Source organism: Rhodnius prolixus, unplaced genomic scaffold, assembly GCF_049639745.1.
Source record: "Rhodnius prolixus isolate KJV_2025 unplaced genomic scaffold, Rpr scaffold_1, whole genome shotgun sequence".
Taxonomy (NCBI): Eukaryota; Metazoa; Arthropoda; class Insecta; order Hemiptera; family Reduviidae; genus Rhodnius; species Rhodnius prolixus.
In genome coordinates, this window is record NW_027411581.1 from 2,952,742 (window position 1) to 2,974,971 (window position 22,230).

At 33.7% G+C, this 22,230-nt stretch overlaps 1 protein-coding gene across 2 annotated transcripts in view; it reads left to right on the forward strand.

Moving 5' to 3' along the window:
* The window catches only part of poe (E3 ubiquitin-protein ligase-like protein poe), a 54,429-nt gene that overhangs the window by 23,125 nt on the left and 9,074 nt on the right, over positions 1-22,230 (forward strand). For both annotated transcript variants that reach the window (XM_074112893.1, XM_074112941.1), the window contains exons 41-67: positions 82-215; positions 680-837; positions 1,674-2,070; positions 3,215-3,386; positions 3,889-3,984; positions 4,074-4,310; positions 4,397-4,513; positions 5,479-5,912; positions 10,088-10,243; positions 11,519-11,674; positions 11,773-11,947; positions 12,967-13,111; positions 13,191-13,410; positions 13,739-13,888; positions 13,964-14,290; positions 14,883-15,103; positions 15,199-15,343; positions 16,006-16,203; positions 16,295-16,469; positions 16,747-16,981; positions 17,860-18,310; positions 18,390-18,710; positions 18,793-19,004; positions 19,361-19,496; positions 20,091-20,258; positions 20,983-21,174; positions 21,258-21,477. In XM_074112893.1, the coding sequence (XP_073968994.1) occupies positions 82-215; positions 680-837; positions 1,674-2,070; positions 3,215-3,386; positions 3,889-3,984; positions 4,074-4,310; positions 4,397-4,513; positions 5,479-5,912; positions 10,088-10,243; positions 11,519-11,674; positions 11,773-11,947; positions 12,967-13,111; positions 13,191-13,410; positions 13,739-13,888; positions 13,964-14,290; positions 14,883-15,103; positions 15,199-15,343; positions 16,006-16,203; positions 16,295-16,469; positions 16,747-16,981; positions 17,860-18,310; positions 18,390-18,710; positions 18,793-19,004; positions 19,361-19,496; positions 20,091-20,258; positions 20,983-21,174; positions 21,258-21,477 (5,748 nt within the window). The remainder of the gene's footprint in view (positions 1-81; positions 216-679; positions 838-1,673; positions 2,071-3,214; positions 3,387-3,888; positions 3,985-4,073; positions 4,311-4,396; positions 4,514-5,478; positions 5,913-10,087; positions 10,244-11,518; positions 11,675-11,772; positions 11,948-12,966; positions 13,112-13,190; positions 13,411-13,738; positions 13,889-13,963; positions 14,291-14,882; positions 15,104-15,198; positions 15,344-16,005; positions 16,204-16,294; positions 16,470-16,746; positions 16,982-17,859; positions 18,311-18,389; positions 18,711-18,792; positions 19,005-19,360; positions 19,497-20,090; positions 20,259-20,982; positions 21,175-21,257; positions 21,478-22,230) is intronic.

The window sequence follows — 22,230 nt, forward strand, 5'->3', positions numbered from 1 at the left end:
GAAGTTTTTAAATTATATCCGCTTTAATGAATTTATAAAACGTGTATAAGTCTTGTAATTTTATTTCTTCTTTCTTTTTAGGAATGTACGTTGTCTCCACTAAAACAGTTGGTTTTAATATTGAAATAATAAATAATGATGCTGCGCATGTAATTACTGGAGTAAGAGTGTTATTAGGAAATCAGGATGTTCAAAGAGTTCCAGCGTATATAGAGGTGATTTGCTTCTTTTTTTTTTTTTTTTTAAAAAATTGGAATTAGTTCAAAAAAAGTTATATTGATTAGAAGTGGAGGTTATTTTTTTGATTAGAGATAACTTCTTACATTAAACAGAAGACCATCTGATGCCTGTATATCTTGATCAAGAAGGTGCCATAATTCTTAGCTACTGTAGATATTAAGCAAACGATATTTGAGAGAAAGATATTTTTAGCTTTTATATATGTCAGGAAGATGAGAAAATGGCATGGTTTGAAAGTTTTAAGGGCTTGTCTCAGGAAAGAAAGGTTTCACTTAGAAATCTTTCTCTCTCTCTCTCTCTCTCTCCAAAGTCAAGACCTTTTAGGCCACATCCAAATCGCACTGAGTCTGATCTCATCTATTATAAACACATCAATCTCATTTCTGCCGTACCTTCATTAACCCTTTTCTGTTAATCAAAGAACTTATTCAAATTTCAGGTTAGTGGTCGTAGTATTCAAACAAATATATCAAGAAATCGATGGTTTGATTTTCCATTGACAAGAGAAGAAAGTTTACAAGCTGATAAGAAACTAATTCTTACTTTTGGACCATCACAAGATCCTGATGGAATTATCATGGTGGATTCAATTAAAGTGTAAGTTGATAACTATCAATATCTTATAAGAAGATATGACATTGCTCTAGGAGTGCATGACTAAAGTTATTGATTGATCTGCTGATGTACGTCGAAAACACCTTGCGTTAAGGCGTTAAGTACTTCGATCTAGCAGAGTACTCTAAATTCTCCCGTTATATAGTTACGATTTATTGTGTACTTTTCCTTATTACCGATAAAAGGAAGTTGCGATCTTGTCAAATCTTCTAAGTTCAGTTCTCTAGGGTTTGAAGGAAAAGTTTTTAGCTAGAGAATGGAATGTGTTATGCACATGTAAAAATTGGAAAACTGCTGAAAACTCATACTTGCTATTTCCTTGAGGTAACTTACCAATTCCGTTCGTAATTGTGTAACCGGTAGAGAAAAATGAAAAATGTATTTTTCAGTTTTACACATTCCCCAAAATTGCCTTAATGATTTTTATTTTAATTTAGTAATATTTACTAATTTTTTTTAGGGTTAGGTGTGTAAAAAAAGTTTAATAGTATTTTCATGCATGTTCAGAGTAAGCGTAAAAACGTTCATGAAGATTACAATTTATAAAAGTAAATGAGTGAGAATAATAATGAGTTAGAGTATGTTATTTAGGTACATTAGCTTATTAAATTGCTTACTCTATACATAAATATTTGTAAATGGTCAACGGTGGCATCGACATGTTTTTAGAGAATGTTGGTAGTGTCAATGTGATTATTATTATAGATGTCAAGGCTAGGATACTCAGTGTCACCAAGATCGTTGGAGAAATGGCTGGTCCATTTGAATGCCAGTAAATATTGCTCTGATTAAAGCTAACATGTAAACATTGTTTACAGATATGGTAAGACTAAAGAAGCTTTCGGCTGGCCAGAAGAGACTGAAGAGAGCCAATCTGGAGGCGGTGGTAATGCTGGTGCTGGTCAAACCGGGGGCGGCTCTGGTCAGGCAACTAATCAACAGGCTGGTGGAGAGGGCAACCAGTCAACAGATTTAAGTGGAGTAACCTCGACATCTACTCCAACTATACCTCTATTGGACAGAATGGTCTCTGGTCTAATAGAAGTATTAGATGGTTGTTTAACGTTGTCCGACCAAGCTGGCCCTGTGAGATCCACTGTGCTTACCTTAGCCACTACGCTGCTTACCTTACCCACGACTCCGCAAGTGCAAGCTAATACTAAATCGCTTTTGGCCAGCTTGCACACCACCAAGGCAACTTACCATGCTTATAAGGTAAATACTATTCAGTGGTTATCCCCTAATTTGAATGAATAGGTTCACTGATCCACTGGAAACGACTACGAGTTTACGTGACTACTAACATCTTATACCATCTTAAAAAGAACAGTGAAACCCCAATTATTGCAAGTGTTTACAAGCGACTGAATTCATACGATTATAAGAGAGCAGTGACTGAACTTCCTGGAATTGATTAGTACCAAAACAGTTGTTGGCCCAAATTCAGAAAAAAAAACCTTCTAATTAATAGTGCAAATACTTCTTGTCTGCCCCAATGCTGCAAATGCTTCTTGCGAAATCAATTGATTTTGTCAAAGAAATATGTCTAAACGTCTATATGTCTACATAAAAAAAAACAATAAATTTCGAACATAAACAGAATACATAGCCAGTTCCTCCATCTGCATAAGAAACTTTAACATATCATAAATACTATCACAATGTGGTAATCTCCTAATCTCTTAATCGTGCCCATAAAGTTGTTCAGAGTCGTAGCTATCAAATTTTACGTTTTATAATTTTGAATGTTGAAAATAATTCTCGGAGCAATGTGCCAATTCTTTTTGGAAGATTTGCTGCGATATTTAATCAGATCTTTTTTACCAGAATACATTTTTTTTTGCCCACGTCAATGTCTTTACTTCAATGGCATCTAGGGGTCTTTCCAGTGCGTGCCGGCCTCTGGAAAGGGCTCTCTCGTTGCAGACATTATCCATTCAGTACAGTGAGCTATTAGAAACTTCTAGAAAGAGAAAATCTTTGAAAGTGGGATCTCCGCATGGGAATCAAGTGCAGTAACCTTAACCACTCATCTTATCTCTTTTCCTGTTTGAAAAATATTGTTTTCCGTTTCACAGAACTCTCAAAAAGATAAAATTAACCCTACACTTTCATTTTACAGATTTTGTTTAGTAGTTCTAATGTTGTTAGTTTTTTTACGCAGTCTGAACAAAGGATTAGTGTTACCAATTAAAGTAGCACAAAGTCGCCTACAGTGGATGAGTGGCTAGATTTTGAAACATTATTAATGTAATTTTATAGTCACAATATTCTGTTCTCCCAAACTGCAACTCCACAATACTTCCATTCCTTACACATAAATGATAAATTAACTTAATTTTTTTTTTTTTTTTTAAAGGATCAAGCTGTGCTAAATTATGTAATTTCATCACTGAGTGGGTTGCGTCAGGTTAAAGACGCTTGCAATCTGGATACAGAAGCATTTTACCGGCTAGTACTGATGACTAGATCCATTGCTATATCACGTCCTACAAATTTGGTTAAATATTCACAACCAGTCGATCCTTCAGGTAAATATAGTTTATTTTTAAAATGTTTAAACTAAATCACACGTCTCTGTAACTTTTAGGTGAACTTTGGACTCAAAAAGAGGAAAAAAAGAAATTTAGTTTCTATATTGGTCCCAACTATTAATCCCAACTAACGCTCAGTTTTAATCACCCCTCTCAAGTAAAAGTTACGACTATTTGGGAGGCAGCCTACACTCATGTAGTTGCAAACATGAATTATCTGTGTAATGCAAAACGAATTGTGTGGAGGCTATAGGGCTGTCAGAATAAATTTTATTTGACAAAAATTTCCAAGCCAAAATCCTTGATTAAATTACTTCTCCTGTCTTGCTTAAAAGGTAGACTGTTCAATCTCAACACAAAAGAGCCCATATTTTGTAGAGTATCATGCATTTTTTAGGCTTAAAATCAACTACAGTTAGATTCACATTTTGCAAAATTTCCAGCTCAGATTTAAATAAATGTGTACTTTCGTAAGCAAATTGTTTCTCCTTTTTTATAGATTCTGGACATCTAGTAGTTCAATTAACTGAGATATTGTGGAGATTACATAGCGCCAGGCCTCAAAATATTGCACTTGCTAGTGTTTGCATTCCAGGTGAGTAATTCTTACTTAAATCATTCCGATAATTTATTGTTTGTTTACAATGAAGTTTTTTTTACTGATATTTTCAATTCTAATTGCAGGACTGACCCATGTAGAAGCCACCGTATATTCCCTAGTAGAGATAGTTCATGCTTTTACCGTAGCCGAACATAGTGAAAGTATGACTTCATTGGCCGCCAAAATCTACCTGGATTTACTGTTATGTGAAGATAATGCGGTATGTTTTAGCGCCAAACATGCAATCAATAGAGTTTTAAGGCCTAGAGTTAAAAGACGTCGAGTATATATACCTAGTCCTCCGCATTGTTCTTCGCCAGGTAGTACCGTATTACAATAATGTGTGACTTAATTTTTTTTTGTTTCTTATAAATTGTAAATTTGTTTTTGATATATTCTTTACTAGCTGCCGAACTAGATAAAGGTGGTCCAGTATCTCAACCGTCACAAGATTCATCCGAGGCTGAACCTAATCAGTTTGAAGAGGCTGTAGAACCCATTGTACTACTTGCACCTGATCCAGGTAAATTCTGAAAAACTTTGCATTTAAATGCACTTAAAAAAAAAGACCGTATTTCTAACCAAAGAAGTTCTATACACTTTACAATCCAACTTCGTTCTATGGTGTTTCTATACTTTAAGATTGTGTACTATATAGCTGCTGGTAGAGGTGATACAATCTTTGAAAGAAAAACAGATACCAAAAGATCGATCAAATAAAATTGATAAGAAAACTGTCGATTTAAATTGAGCTACAAGTACCAGTGTATTTGTTACAGAACTTACAATGCCATCTTCAGACGTTGTTAGCCTCTATCTGTTTACTGTAGAGTTGGTAAAAAGGATTTGATGTAGGATAGGAGGACTATAGGATCGTTCTTTAGGGTTGCTAAAAAAAAAAAAATGTCATTAAGGTACGATTTATAAATCTACTTCAGGGCTAAATTGTAAAAAAAGAGATGTTATAATTATTTCAAACATAATAAAATCAAACAAATCTTTAAAAATCTGAAAGCGATACATTATTAAACTTGACCTTGAAGCTAGTTATAATTATTAAAATACGTATTGCAGTTATTATTACTAAAATAAAGTACGCGCCAATTTTTCAGGCAATACTGATCGGCCAACTACTAAATTTAGTAGTCATTGACGAGGGCGGAAGCAAATACCTTACTATTTTAACATTTTTCCTAGTAAAAACAAGTAAAAATTAGGTACTTGCGAGAAATCACTGCGCTAACCACCCGCCCCACTCTCCAGCTACTTGTTCCCAATTTATGGGAATTTTCTATATATTTTTTGGTCGAGGAGTAGGAGAATTTCGCTGTAATTTAAGAGAGAAATGAATAGAATTTTTTTTTAATGCAAAAATGATAGATATTTATTTAAGCGGTAAACTACAAGGAAGTGTTTGTATAGAACTTTGAGAGCTTGTAATTGAGTCAACCCAGAACTTGTTAATTTCATTTTATTTAATTGTTTAAGGAGCAGTAGCAAGTGGCGTCTCAATAAGAAGCATGGAAGCTCTGTTGGGAGGCGGAGGTGGTGGGGGATTTCCGCCTATGTTGGACATTCCACCAGACGCAGATGATGAAACAATGGTTGAACTAGCCATAGCCTTGAGTTTACAAGATCACGAAGTAGTTAGTGGGGGCGGAAGTGCCGGTGGATTAGTGAATCTGCAGGCACTGGGCGAACTGCAAGCTTTGGGCGGTGTAGTGGGTGCTAACAGTGCTAATAGTGGAGGGTCGGGCGCCAGTGGAAGTCAAGCGGTGGTGGTTGGAAGCAGTGTTGGCTCTAGTCAAGGTCATGAAGCTGGTCATTATTCGGATACAACAGCCTCGGCTGGCGGTTCAGATGATGAAGGTTCCACGGCTGCAACTGATGGAAGTACTCTCAGAACTTCGCCAGCAGATCAGGTCATTTTTATTTTAATTTTTTTCTGCTTTTGTTCTTTTGTTTTTCAACCAGAAACCAGTAATCACCCCTCAATTGCCCTTGTATTTCTTTCTACACCATTTTAACTAATACCTGAAGCTTAGCCATTTTCACGCATTTTATTTTTGAGTTTCCTTGGCAAATTTCCTTTCTTTAGATTCTGCAACATTCTTACGAAAAAAATTATTAATATTGTTGCTTAATATAAAATAGAAGATGCTCTTAGCTATTTGATTGTTATAATATCACTCAATGCCGGGTATAACTTGGTATAACCAGGAGTTATTGGTTTGATCAATTAATTCGAACAGTTTAAAAAAAAAGCCTCAGACAGAGAGAGAGGGAAGCCTCAAAAAGCACTTCTTTCGCATGCCAAACCCTGATAGAGATGGGGCCAAGCCCGACAACAGGATGCCACCGTCAGCGGAGCTCATGATGATGAACACAGTGGAGGCGAAGGTTGGACTGATGCGGGATAGACTAAAAAGTGATTAGATAGAAAATCGGATAGAGGTAAAAAGGAAGTCGTAGGGGGAGACACACCGACTAGCCAGAGCGCTGTTAGTTGTTATGTTAATAGAAATTATCTTTTTTCTGCACAGTTAAAATTAGAAATATTAAATATCAAATTAGCGTTCACGTAGACTGGAAATAAATTGCTGCCATAATGAAACAATTAACATAAACTTAGTATAAGGTTAAGAGCAACTTGTTGGTTTTCATGAAGATGTTTTATTATATTAAGGCACGAATCTCAAAATCTTTTACCATTTTAATAGAACTGAGGGGATCATCCTAAAAACTCAAGGATCATGTTATGTCTTTCGTAGAAAAAGTCAGAGCATGGATTAGATTCAGTTAGAGCGCATTGTGAGTCATCTTTCCCGGACCTATAGTCTTTTATGAATCATGCAGTCTATTTAAGAAAACTCCCTTTATTAAAATGAATAGGATCTTTCTTATTTACCCTTTTACTTTGACTTCCTCCAGTCTCAGGACGCATAAGGTCTTATATCACAATCTAGCGTTTACAATGCAAGGCTGTTTTCTCCTGCTGCTGCATTATTATCTGTATTTGTGCTCTTGCTGAACTTTCTTCCTGAACCAAAAGCGCCTTCTATGAAGACCAGACACCAGTCTAATCTGTTTTCCACCTATTTTAAAGGTACTTCTCAAATCTTGTTTTGCACGTAAGCGTTTAATCCCTGGAGTAATCGGTGAAATCCATTTTAATTAATTTCTACTACTCACGTATTTTACGGTTAACTTTGGGAATTTTAAGTGACAAGCTTAACTGTAAGTTTTTTTTTTTTTTTACTTTACGGAATTAGTGCAGTCCTGTAGTTTTAAAATTTAATCCAAACATTCTTCATCAATCGTCTGTAGAAAGCGAAATATCTGCATTAATGTTGAGTGTTTAAGAGTTGACATTTTTTCATAATTGTGTCGTTTTGTTTGGTTTTGTTTTTGGAAAATTTATGAGTGTGTTTCTTTTTTTTTGTAGAGTTCATGTTTTTGTTTTTTGTGCCATAAAACACCAATTTTGAAAAAGTTTTTGACTAATCGTTTAATGAAAAAGTCGATAAGAATTGAATTGTCAGCCGGAAAGAACTTCCAGAAGCTTTTCAAAACTAACTTCTAATTATTAGTTTACGTTTAACACTTTTTATGAAAAGTTGTGTGTAAATTATGTAGACTATTAAAATTTCCAACAATTACTTATAGATAAATGGTTATTCCTTGAAGTTAAAAGATAGGGGTGCACTAAGATATGTACGGAACCCGTAACACAATCTTTCACAGAAATTAGCTAGTGAATTCATCGTAGACTCCTTTTTATCAGGTTTTATCAGCGTAGTATCTCCTGCGTCCTCTTAAGTGCCAAAGATCTCATTTCGTAAACTTGCGATTTCATTGCAACACAGTTAGGACTGTAAAGAGAACGTCAATTACTCGTGTTACTGCCTGCATCAGGGTTGGGCCCACACTGCGGAACCCCTTGAAAAAAAAAGTATTTTGAGCATATCTATAGAGATCCAGATTTGAATGGCCAGATCAAGTCAGCTTGGGCAATCGGCCTTCTGTGGGGTCTGCAGGGTGTGCCGTGGATAGTTTAAAACATTTAAACCAAAATATTCACAGGTTTCGATGAACATTGCACTTTCTAATGCACAAATTTCATCGACTTTTTACTTACGACTTTGTTTTCCTGTAAAACGAATTACTATATTGACTTCGGATAATTTGCTTGCAAATTGTTTTAGTTTTAGTTAACAAGCAGATTTGTTGGGATGTAAATACAAGATTACTTACAGTAAATATTGTAATAAATTACTTGAGCAAAACCTATAATTTATTCATTTCTTTTAAGATTTGTCCTCATTTACAAACATTTTTGTTTAACAATTTAACATTTTGTGGATTTTTTACTTACATAATATAATAAGTCAAGTAACTTTCTTCGATGAAGATATTTTCATCTAGTTTAAGGTATTTTCTGTACGTATTCCCTTATTTCACTTACTTAAATCTCCACCATTTGCTTCTAGCTTCGCACATATTTCAATAACTATTTCTTAAATTAAAAATTTATGAATTGCCATATTCTTTTTGCAATTGCTTTCGATTGGCTGAAAGTGATTGTATTGAATGTTACGATTTTTACTACATAATTTGGCAACAAGCATCGAGGTTTAAAGTTTTTGAAGTTTGTATCTGTAACCTCTCAGTTACTGTGCAACTTGTGGTCGGATCTGTTCCGTTTGTGTTTTTTTTTTTCTACGTAGAGAATTATCATTCTTGACATGGTAATTTATTATAAATCTTACAACCTTTCTTTGTTTACTGAATTATTGGTGCTATGGTATTGGTATTAGGGTTACAGTTTCATTGACATCTTAATATTTGTCGTAAATAGCTTTGCTGGGTTTGCTGCGATTATTTCGAAACTTGTGATTACTAATTGATCTGGTACAGTGTGTGTGGATTTTGTATGTGTTTTTGTCTTTTTATATTGACTATTTTCAATATTAGATGAAGTTTTTAGATTTCAAATTGATCGAAATTTCATTACTTGGGATATATTTTCCATTCATTACAAAGTGACACATTGTTTTCCCTTTTTCTTTTTGAAATGAAAATGATTTCGTACTAAATTTTAAACAATTAGTAATTGTTTCGTAAATTAAAATACGAAATTATACGTACTTCAGTCGAATCAATATTAAAAAAATTAACCAATTTTAAAAGTGAAAATAAAATATAAATATTAATGTTTTATTGTCGTTTTGAAATGCTGAAAATAGCAACACGTTAAGTGGCTGATCTAAATATGAATTTTTTATGTAAAGATTGTTAAATCAAATAAATACAAAAATATGTAGCTAAAAGGAATGTATTTGAACTAAGGTATGCATTAATATGTTTTAGATTCATTATTATTATTATTATAAATTTCCAATGTTTACAGTCAGTAAAGCTCCAAAAAGTAAGATTTTCCTTCTTGTTACTGTGAAACTGAATTTTATCTGTTCTGCCGACATGCTTCACATTCTTATTTAAAACTTATCTTCGGAGCGTTAATATTTGAGGGCGTCCATGTGGCTTATTTTTATTAAGGAGCATTATAATATTTTCTGCCTTAATAATTCGATTATTTTTTCGACAAGTTTTTGATAAAATAATGAAATTATTTGTGGAACAGCATTCTTTAAACTTGATCCTGGAAATTTATTCAAAAAAGAAAGGGAATGTATAATTAGTAAGATCCTGGGTTTACTAATACTTTTCACCTTTTTTATGTTCACTAATTGTGTAAAACAATTCTCGTGAAAAATTGCCCTTAAGATCTACGTATGTGAATCTGAATCGTATTTTGATTGGCTACTTAAAAGTCAAGTTATTATTGATTTTTTTCAGCACTTTTCAAGATATCAATAAAATATAGGGAAAGCAAATTTATTCGGTCTTAATAACTGTTATCTATATTCACCGAGCAATGACCCTTTCCGATCTGAATTCCTGTTCTTATTTTAGTTTTTATTTCTTTCCATTTATAACGAAATTCCTTTCCTTCTGGTTATTACATTCCTAATCCTTCTAATTTCTTTTTCTTTTTTTATGTCTAACATATGTTTTTGTGTTGTGTACGGTATAGGGAGGTTCCGGAGGTTCAGAGAGTGGTGGAAGTGGTGTGGACAGTATCACTGGGGAACACAATGTGTCAGGAAGAAGTTCCGCATACGGTGAACAGGAACATCTGGTTGGCGCACGCAGTGAGACCAGCTCTCTCGGAGTTCCTTCCGCTTTTCAGGTCTCAAATTTAAAAAAAAAATTATCAAATTGATTCAGATAAAGTAAAGATGGAGAAGATGAAATTTCTGAGATACCCTGGTTTAAAGTTGATTAGTTCATGTAGGTTTTGTTCCTTGCAGAGGATGAATTGTATTTTTGCGGATTTTCAAATTGTAAATAGACTTGTACTGGAAAACTACGCCCGTTTCAAACTCCTCGGCCATAGACGACGAGAATCACTATATTATAAACTAGCTTGACATTCACTATCCGCATTGACCACGTCAGATAAGTTAGAACCCCATGAGATGAATGCCCTCTTGCTATTTTAAAGGAAACTAGGCTGTACGGTTACTCAAATACCATGGCCAGTTTTATTTGAAGTCTTGTTAGTCTTACTGCTCGTCGCAGATCTCTAGAGAGTCTTTTATCTTTACTACAAGTGAGGCTTTTCCAGATTTGTTTTTGGTTTTCCTCTTCTAGCTTTTCTCGGCAACAAAACTAAATGACAGATTGTCTCGCCAACCCTTTGTAAGTTTGGTAAATAGTTATTGAAATCTCTCCTTTCTTGCAGTTTACTTTCTCCCTAGTTCTTTTTGTAAAAAGATCTTTTTGATAAGAGAGATCAGAGAGAGAGATCGTGACCTAGTAATCCATCAGGAGGTGTGACTATTTTCATTAAATAATTTACAGCACGGGTTCTAAGGTTAATTGGACTTGTTTATAATGGAATCCTGTTTTTGTTTTTATGAATTTAGAGGATGAACATCGAACCTGGCTTAGCAAGACGACAAAACCAAGAAATTTCATGCATTTTTTTTCTAAAAATTTTGCAAAAAAAAAATTCAATGTTTCCGAGATCACATCTTTAATTATTTCACATAGCTGTCGAAGACAAAGTGCATTGCAATCTATTACAGTATATTCGTGTTTACCAAAGTTTGAAGCACTCTAGTTGATCGAGCATGATGTGTGCACTTGTTGGTTGAAGTACGTATATGTATATTTTAGTGTATTGTAAGTGCCTTTTGCAATTTTTTTTGCTGAACTCGAATTTGTATAGTTTGAAATTAGTCAGATACGAGAATGTCTGTGTTAATGTTGTTTCTATGTTTACCCGGAGTAGGCTAATGCACTTCCTCCTTCAATGAATCGTCCTTCAAGTTAGTAATTTTCTATATGGTAGAAAATGTGCTCTATCAAAAGTTTTTGTGGTATAATGCTAATTTTATTATTTTACTTACAAATACATTTTAATATAAACAAGATATTTATTTATTTCGTTTGTGAACAGAATCAGGAAGCGGACGGAATGGAAACGGAAGGCGATGGAGAAGTTGAAGGTGCTACAACTCTGCATGCTCTACGATTAGCAATTTTAGAGAAATTAGTCCAACATATTCCACAATTGCGTAATGTTGGCGGAGTTATTGCTATACCGTTCATGCAGGTCAATTATATCGATTATTTTATTGTATATTCTTTTGTTTTTGTTTTTTTCTTTACAAGAAGCAACAGTTAAAAAACTTCTACTTTATGCTCTTCTAGGTAGTACTAATGTTAACATCCGATTTGGACGGTGAAGAAGAAAGAGGTAGAATTTGTTTGGAAAATTTACTTTCGGCCATCTTGTCATTATTGTCTATTAATAATCCAGACTTAACTAATATCTCATCTAGAAATCTACATCGTGAAGTGCAAATAGTTGTTATGCGATTATTAAGTAAGTTCTTTATTTTGTTATTTATTTGTATAGATATATTTAGTTTGGGATCGTTTGGAGGCCGTTGGAATGTTAGATTTGAAAAAGAGGCAAGAGGTAACTCTGACCTTAAATCAGATTATTGTGGCTTTCTAAATTACAGTATCGTTCTTTAAGAGTATTTTTTGAGTATTAGGGAATCATTAACAGAGGAATAGCATGGTTGCCCGCGGTTAATACACGGTCTCGCTCTCCCGTAATAGTTGTAATTAGCGAAAGAATTGCAGGAAAAAAAAAAGAAATGGAAACACTAAGTTCATCGTCAACTAAGTAATTTGGAAATGCCGAAGGTAATACAATACCTTCTAAAATTCGTAGTAGATTCATCTAATATATTTAAAAGGGATTTCCATTTTTAAAAAATCGATTTTGAAAGATTTCATATTATTTTTTATATTACAAATTTGAAAAAAGAATTTTAATTTCTAGTTCAGAAACTATTCTTTAAATATATATATATATGTGTGTGTGTGTGTGTGGATAAATAAAAGGCGAAGGAATTGTCTTAATAAAGTTCTAAAATAGAAATCCTTGAAGAAGGTAAATAAGTTTGCATTTTTTAAGGATTCAAAATTGGCGAGGAATCGGTCAAATAAAAACAACAACTCGTCTTTTTGCTTATTTGACCGATTCATTGCCAATTTTGAATCCTTAATTTAATAATTCCCGGTTACGAAACCAAATATATTCATTTTTACATTTTTTCTGTTCTAAATCTCTGCAAATTAAAAAAAAAAAAATGCACCATTCCGGCGTAGCTTTGAGCTGATCATAAAATGTTCTCGTAAAACAGAATATTGATCATCTCAGTGTCGGCCGGAAGTTAAAAGGAAATCCTTTAGGAATAGATAAATGCACATTAAGAGACGTCACGCTTTGAGAATTTTCCGAGACAATGTTAGACAATGAACGAGTTCAACAACAAGTCGTTTCATCAACTAATTTGTTTTGTTTTCATTTCTATTTCCTTTTTTGTAAAGGCGTGCTGATGTCAAGGCCAAAAACTACTTCAAAAGCCAGCAATACTAGCTTCGTATGTCAGACAACGGCCAATATGCTTTTACAGTCTGGCTTCATTGATTATTGCCTAGTCTTATTGAAAGAATTGATACCATATTGGAAAAAGTGAGTACAAGTATTAAAATTAATATAATTGTTATGTAAAACATTCAAATATACTAAGATTGTTGTTTACGAATTTCAGCACTTCACAGGAAGAAAGCAGTCCGTCGGTTAGTGGTGCATTGCTTAAACCACATCTTCTAACTTCACCACCAGATATGTCACCATTTTTCTTAAGGCAATATGTGAAAGGTCATGCAACGGATGTTTTTGAAGCTTATCCTCAACTGTTGACCGAAATGGCTTTAAGGCTGCCGTATCAGATTCAGAAACATACTCCAACACATATTTCATTTCCACAGGTAAAAAATTAAAGCACTTTCGCCTAACACCAGCAAAGAGGGGGGGGGGACAAGGCGTTTCCGATTTGTAGGTTTTCATCAAAACTTTAATCCATGTTGGAAATTTATTTACATTGAGCTTTCTGCGATTCTCTACACATTCATACGTTCTGAACAAAACATCTATCTTGAAGCCTCAAACAAGTATTTCCGGCAAAAACGCTTACAAAGCTCGAAAATCTTTAAGAATACATTATTTTCTCTTACCTGCCTTTGAGAGAATGCTACAAGAAAGAATCAGCCATGATGTTGTAGTTATTTCCTTATTTAATGCTGTGTTTCTTTGCAGGCATGGTTTTATTATCTGTGTGAATATATGATGACTCAGCAAACACCTTTTGTACGTAGGCAAGTTCGTAAATTATTACTGTTCATCTGCGGAAATAAGGAAAAATATAGACAATTGAGAGATTTACATTCATTAGAATCTCATATGAAGGTACTAAGTTTTTTCAGATAGATTTCTGGTGTCTTTTTTTTAAAAATGTCTAACACATGTTGTTTGGATTTTCAGTCTGTAAAAGAATGCTTAGAAGGTAATGGTGTTGCTCAACCTTTATCTTATGATTCGCTGGTGGAATTAACGGAACATCTGAAAGCATGCGTAGAAGTTGGTACAGCTAGAACGGCAAATTGGCGTCAATTCTGTCTGCGTGATACAACCATATTACATTTCTTGATGAAGACTAGCTGCATTGTAGAAGAAGCGGTTGCTCAGACCACTTTGCAACTGCTACAGTGTGCCGTATGTCCAACTAAACAGCAAGTCAGTGGTCCTGGTGGTGGCTCTACGACTGCTCCGCCACCTCCACCGCCACCGCCGCCTGGTTTGGCGCAACAGGTTAGGCACTGGTTATTAGCTCGTTACTGTAGCTTTGCTTATTTTAATATCCTCCTTCAATTTTGGGATGAATTTTAAATTGATACATGCAAAAACTTGTTTTTAACAAAATAAGCACCTGTAGAACTGGTTATCCACTATATGTTATTTAGATAAGTGAGGTCCGAGTTTGTTTTTTTTTTGGGCCGCCCATTGGTTCTGAAGGAAACACATGTTATTGTTACTTGAGAGGTACAAAATGTTTAGTGTTCAATAAATATCCATGATCATTTAGAAGAAATCTTATGTATATATTCCTGTAGTAACATTGAAGGTGTTTTTAAGCTCTTCTATCCGAAAGCTTTCAAAAAATATGATTCAACCACAAAAGGGACGAAGTTTCATTATTTCAACTACCCCTATAGTCTTTTAAAGCCAACTCAAGATTTATACTGTAGGCAGATTGAAAAAAGTAACGTAAGAATGTAGTATTCACTAAATGGTGCTTGAAACCTAATTATTTACTTTCAACAGCCAGATAGATGCCTTTAATAGAATAGAATCAATCTAAACAGAATTAAGAAAACTGTTGAAACATTAACCATTGTTCTAGGATGGAACTTCAAAACCTGGAACTTCAAGAACTGGAAGATCAAGTAAAGAAAAAGTAGAAGATACAGATGTTGAAGACACTCAATGTTTGGCGCTAGTTAGACAATTGAATAGCCAAGTTCCACGAGAACTGCTAACCACATTTATGCGTTCATTTCTGTTAGAAACTAATGCTTCGAATATGAGATGGCAGGCACATGCTTTGATTTTGTCTATATACAAGTTCGTTTTCATATTTTTTATTATTTTCTTTTTATAGAATTTTAGAATTTATTAATTCTTATTTTTGCTTTTTTTTCCCCCAACTTTATTGACAGAAATTCCGATGTAGTTGAACAAGAAGCTCTTTTAGATCAGCTATGGTCACTCTGGCCTCATCTACCTTCGTACGGGAGAAAAGCTGCCCAATTTGTGGATCTTCTTGGTTATTTCTCAATCAAATCTAATGAATCTGAATCTAAAGTAAGTTAGAAATCATGTTTTTGAGTTTGAGTATATACTGAGATTTTGGAAGAATGCATATACGCTATGTTTCACTATAAGGTATATGTTTAGTTATTTAGATCAAAGATGATTGCCGCGAGACTGCGAGTTTTTTTTGGGCAAGTTTTTATTAGCGTCATCCTGATGGAAATTCGCAACTCAAAATGATGTGCTCGATTCAAACTTAACAGGGCTGTGGAAACAACTGATAACGTTTTTTAGAAAAGATGACCAATGTTGTTTCCATAAAATTGAATAATATAATCGAGCCTCTATTAGTGACCGTTTTACAAGTACCAATTTTTCGTAAATGCAGTAATTTTTACGTCTTTACGTTTATACTAAAACTTATCTAAATTTTGATTCTAAATTTAATCGGTTTTCTGCGATTAAAATTGTCTGATCGCTTTAATTAGATAGATTAATATTAAAAATACGTTGCTCATTCAATCTCGTATTTTACGATTTATAAATTTGGTAAAGATCTTAAGAGGATTAGTTGCAGAACCTGTTTTTTATCAATAAATAATCAACAAAATACTGTCGTAAAGCAATTTGAACTTATATGAAAATAATGTGTACTAATTGCATTATCTTGTCATTAAAATGTAAAATGAAATAACGTTATTTGAAATTTTCAGATGGACGAATGTATAGAAAAATCTGTGAAAATGTTACGCACTCAAAATCAAGTATTATCGCAACATCCAAATGCTAGTCTCTACACACAGTTATCTCAGTATGTTGAACTGGATGGTTATTATTTGGAAAGTGATCCATGCTTAGTTTGTAATAATCCAGAATTACCAATGTCAAGCATTAAATTGTCTTCTATCAAGGTAAACAAAAAAAAACATCTTGAAAGTAAGTTGTTTCTGTCCCGAAAATATAGATAAGAGATCGTGAAAATTAATATGAATTTTTCTCCAGATTGATTCTAAATTCACCACAACCACTCAGATTGTGAAGCTGGTTAGCAGCCATACGATCAGCAAGATTACCCTGAGGATAGCCGAACTAAAAAGAACCAAGATGGTTCGTACCATGAACATTTATTATAATAATCGAAGTGTTCAAGCTGTGGTTGAACTGAAAAATAAACCAGGTGAGTGGAATGTAATATTAAATTTGACAATTGAATTACAAGTTTCTTTTTACCATCCATAACGAAAGTACTCAGTCAAATGTTTGATTCTCACCTCATTCATTTAAAGCAGAAAACTCTGGACTTCACATTCTATTTTGATGCAATTGTATAATGTAAGAGTTATAAGAGTTCGGCCAGTTACCGACCCCGGAAGTGATTTTTTGTGAATTTTTGTTTATCGTTAAATTAAGCATTTAAAATAAAATGTACACCCCATCTTTTTGTTTCATTAAAGCAATGTGGCACAAAGCGAAGAAAGTGACTCTAGCTTCAGGCCAGACTGAAGTAAAAGTGGAATTTCCACTTCCAATAGTTGCTTGTAATCTAATGGTGGAGTACGCTGATTTCTATGAAAATTTACAAGCATCATCTGAAACATTACAATGTCCTCGTTGTAGTTCATCGGTGCCGGCGAATCCAGGTGTTTGCGCTAATTGTGGTGAAAATGTTTATCAATGTCATAAGTGCAGGTATGTGTGTATTATCTGCTTCTTGTATTTGTAATCTTTAGCAGATCATTAGGTAAATGGCTTCAAGATATCTGGTGGTTCCCTTAAGTACCAGTGTTTTTCACAGACTGTAGTTTTCTGAAAAGAAAATGCTGTGTAAGTGGGAGGTTCTTATGATGCTGAGCTGGAATTTGCCTGAAATAAACCTAAGTACTTTCTGTTCAATCTTTTTGGTGACTGATTCATAGTTTCAATCCCATTGAAACTAAGCACTTTCATCAACTACCTCGGCAAACCCCATCTGTGATTGTTGGAGGTGTCACTCTTGAATGTTAGGCTTCGCTTTATTTTCAGGATAAACCTTAGAAGTGGATTTTTTTTTTCTGTGTGTTCATTAATTTCTATGACTACAATGTCACAGTTCAACTAAAATCATGTATTCATGATAACGACTAAAAACTGACTGTGCATAAACACTGTATTTTTGAGTAACACTAACACTTGTGCAGGCAGTGGATACAGTCGCTAAATTAAAAAAGTGTTATATAATAAACACAAATGCCGGAAGAGGTAGTTGATGTGGGCAGTTATTTGGGCTTAGCGAACCCACAGACTAGCTCCTTATTCCACTAAAATAACTACTTCTGAGGAGAATCTAACCAATAGTAGCACTTCCTTTTACCTCCGCTTTCATTTTGATTGGAAGGAGGAGGAGTCATGTTCTATTTATCTGACTTGAAGGGCTAATCGAACTTTAAAACCAACTTGTTCACAATAAGAGGGTATTCATGGGGAATAATACCAAATCCTTATCTTACCTTAGATCTGTGTCCACTTGGTCAAATTTATAAAAAGTACTCTGACGTTATTTAGAAATTAGTTTATTTTAAATATTTTAGAGCCATCAACTATGATGAAAAAGATCCATTCTTATGCCATGCTTGTGGATTCTGTAAATATGCCAAATTCGATTTCACCATATCCGGCCGAGTGTGCTGTGCTGTGGATCCTATTGAAAATGATGAAGATCGAAAGAAAACAATAGCAGCAATCAATTCACATTTAGAGAAAGCCGACAGAGTCTATAAACAATTAGTTGGAAATAAACCAACATTAGAGATGTTGTTATTAAAAATTGGTGAACATCGCGCTGATAGAGGTATTGATGAGCTGCCAATGTCTGGTCCAGGAAGTGGAAGTGGTGGTACTGGAAGCGGTGCTGGATCTGGTAATGCTACCAGTTCTAATAATTCTGCTTCAACAATGGTCAACAGAGCTATCCAACTGTTGGCTCAAAGATATTGTACCGATTGTAAAACTTCTTTTGAAGATCTTTCCAGGATTATACAGGTTCGTGGTGAAATGGTATCAAATTTTAGAGAAGTAAAATTACATAAAATAATATTTCTCACATGTTTGGTTTTTTCAGAAAGTACTTGCCTGCCGCAGTAAATTGGTCGCTTACGATAGAAGCCAACTTGAAGCCAGCGGCGTTTCTATGTCTGGCAGCTTAATGCTGTTAGAATCTAACATTGCCGGACAGCCGGCAGCCAGTGTTGATCAATATCCTCAACGTAATCCAACAGAATCGATACAAGGAAAATGTTACGGTTGTGCCACATCAGCTACAGAACATTGTCTTATACTGCTCAGGGCTTTGGCCGTCAATAGTAAATCAAGAGTGGCCTTATGCAACCATGGTCTTGTGCAAGAATTAGTGCAGAACAATCTCCGGATGGGAACATTACAGGTTATTACAATTACTTTTGCAAGAAAATTTGGCATTTTTGTTTAGCATCAGGCTATTTCCAAAGCAGCTGATATATTTACAGGTTCAAGAAGATGTGCGCCAATTAATTTGCCTAGTAACTGGTGACAATCCAGAAGCAACTCAATCTATGTGTAATACATTGATGGAAAGGATAGGATTGACCCTTCGCGGCCATCTGGCGTCTTCAGAGTTAGCTGTTGCTGTGAGACCAGAAATGACCTTATTAGCTGCTTTAGTGAATAAAGAAGATTCTTGTTGGGAACTGAAACTTAGGTATTTTAATTGGGTACTTTTCCGTTAGCCGGGCGCAAATGTCGCCAATTGTGAACCAAACGCGAGCCAAGTCAACGGAAAAAAGTCGAAAACCTTCAACTATAAACAAATATTAATTAATAGTAAGCAAAACAAGTTCAACTATAAACAAATATTAATGAATTGTAAAGAAAACAGTTTTACCCAATACTGTTTTTCGCTTGCGCCCGGCTAACGGAAAAGTACCTTTAATTGTTTTAATATTCCTACTATTGTTACCCGGTCGTAGTATACATTCTGTTTTTTGTTTTTTTTAAATTCTGATTGTCTCCGAATTTTTTACATTTCAGTAATATTTAATTTTGTTTTTTTAACAGATGCGTCATGCAGTTATTCTTACTGTCATGTTCTGAAGGAAAATCACCCGTAGTGATGGATTCCATTACATTACCATGCTTGAAGATACTTCAAGGTCTTATCAAACCGGAACCACCTATTTCGAAAAAGAATAAGGTATTTTAAATTCAATTATTTGATGAATATTAATCATAAAACTTGCAGTGACAAGAGGCAGAATAAATACTGGTGCAAGTGATATTTTGGTATATCTTGGTTAGTTGAAAAATATGATTTTTTGTTTTGTATTCGAGAGTTCGTTTGAGAAGTTTCGAAAAAAATGTGATTTAATTAGAATTTAAAATTCTAATAAATGCCTGTAATATTTGTGTCTCCTAGATTGAATTTAAAAAAGGTTTCAGAACCTAAAGCCGAAGACACTATGACATAAAAGATTTATTCGGCTTGCTACAGTCTTAGTGTTGATGATTATAATGTAATCCAGTAATTAAAGTACACAATTTATGTGTGTGAATATGTGTTAAGCAGAAAATGATAATTAGGTAGAGTTTATTAAAAGGTTCACTTATAAAGCAGTTGCACTTACCAACTACCTGTGTAAGTCCTTTAAGATGGTTGGGACCAATTTGGCTAGGGTATCCCACAGGAACTCTCTAATGTCGTATATCCTTGAAGAAGTGCGCTACCAGGATGTCTTACAATTATTTTTTACAGTTTTATGTATTGTACTTAATTTTTTTTTATTAACAGGACAAAAACATAGAATCTATTGCAACCATTCGAGCGACTGGTCTTGTACCTGTAGATGTGGAAAAATGGTTAAAAGGTTGTGAAAAACATTCATTCAGTTCTTGGAGGAAGAAAATGCCATTGAAGTCTGTTGAACAGTCAAATGTAACTTCAAAAGAACTTACCAAGGTAAGCGAAAACAACTTACGAAATATTTTCGCCGAAAATGTCATCTGTTACCTACAAAAAAAAAAAAGCTCTTACAATTTAATTGAAACATTGTATGGTGATATCCTTAACAAAAACTTATATTTTAATAAGTTAAGTACGAGTATAGGGATTTTTTTAACGTCAAAAGGTCCACAAATGAGCGAATAACATTTCATTCAGACTTCTGCAAAGTAATTTCAGCTAGTTAAAAAGTTAAAAAAAAAACTTGTTTTATTCACATCTAGTAATTTTCGGGATTAAATATGTTTTTTTTAAAACATTTTTCCTAAAAAAATTGATAAAGAGGAGGGGGATTGATAGTTTCAAAAGTGTCATTTTTACGTAATTTACGATCCTATCTCTTGGGTAATGATTAAGGAAAGTTCTATATTTGTTATTAATTAACATTCCAACTTTGACTTAAATTCTTTAGTCGTACTTTGCAAACATTCACATCTGTTTATAAATTATACTGTTGGGTAGGTTTCTTAGGCTTAGGTTATGTTACCTAAAGTTTTAGGATATTGTTACAAACGTTATAAGTATTTCTAACAATTTGAGAATTAAATATAAAGTATTGGTTGAAGAAAATTTTTGAAGAGAAAATAATTTAAACCAGATTTTATTCTTAATACTGACGTAATCTTATCTTAATTTTCATACTGATGTATTTTTTAAAATTTTATTTATCGCTTTTATTAAGGCTGAAGTAAGGGTAAAATACTTGCAAGAAAAATACACAAACAGATGGCGTGAGAAAATGATAAAACCTGTAAAGTTGGCCGATAAAGCTTGGCTCAGACAGGTATTGTTCAATCCTAGCTCCATATTGGCCAGACAAGTTACCTGTAACATGTTGGAGAGTCTATGTATTGAGCCAATTAGGAAGAGAGAGGTGAGATTATTGTTGTTGTTATTATTATTTTATGAATATTTCGTTCTCTTAGTTATACTAATGTCTTGATTATCAACATCTAGGTACTAGACTTATTGACCACATTCCTTGGCGAACTGGGAAGCGCAGGAGAGAGCGCCGCAGAATATTTAGCCCTTTTCCAAAGCCTTTTACAAACTCCACCCTGGAAACAGTATTTAGCCCTCAAGGGAGTACTTATCCATCTTGCTGAGTTATTGACTGTTGAAATAAATAATATCCATAAATTTGAAGGTTCCATACTTACTTCGGATCTTTCACAAGGTGATGATTAAATTTAATGGAGATTCTGTTAATTCTACATTAAACAAAATTATTTTTGTTAAATTACGAGTATTTTCCGTTTCTTAGAGTGCTCTTCGAAAAATACAGCAATTCACAAGTCTCAAACTTATTTTTATTTTTCACAATTTTTACATTTTGTTGATGTTTCATCAAGTTATTTTCAAACTTAAGTAAATTAATTTTACAAAAAGCTGATTTTTTTTTTTAATTATGTACTTTTTACTCATTTACTTATTATTTACTTTTTATTAATAATTTTTGGTTGTAAATTATGGTAATATTACAGTCTAATCTAATCATTTACAAATAATACATAAATTAGTAAAATCTTAAAATAGTATAGGTAAATAGTTAAGTAACTTTATCTTTTTATAAAATGGAGATTCTGTCAGCTGAGTCTGTGTTTGGTGCGGAATGAATATATCCATGTAAAAGTTAATTTGGTCGTTCATAATGTCTTTTTTGTTCGTATGTTTCTATTCTTTCTAAGATGTTCACACGTCTTCCTTTTCTTCCCTTATGTACAATCGTCAATGTGTTATTCCTTATTAAGGAAATAATTTTGGTTTATAATTAACAATTCTTGTAACTTTTAAATACTCAGATTTGAAGTCAAATCGAAAGATTAAAAGATCGAAACGTCAACAAATTGTAATAATGAAGTTAAAATAAGTTTGAGTTGTCTTTTTAAAGATAAATCCTAAGGAAAGAAAGAAAGCTATAGTAAAAAGT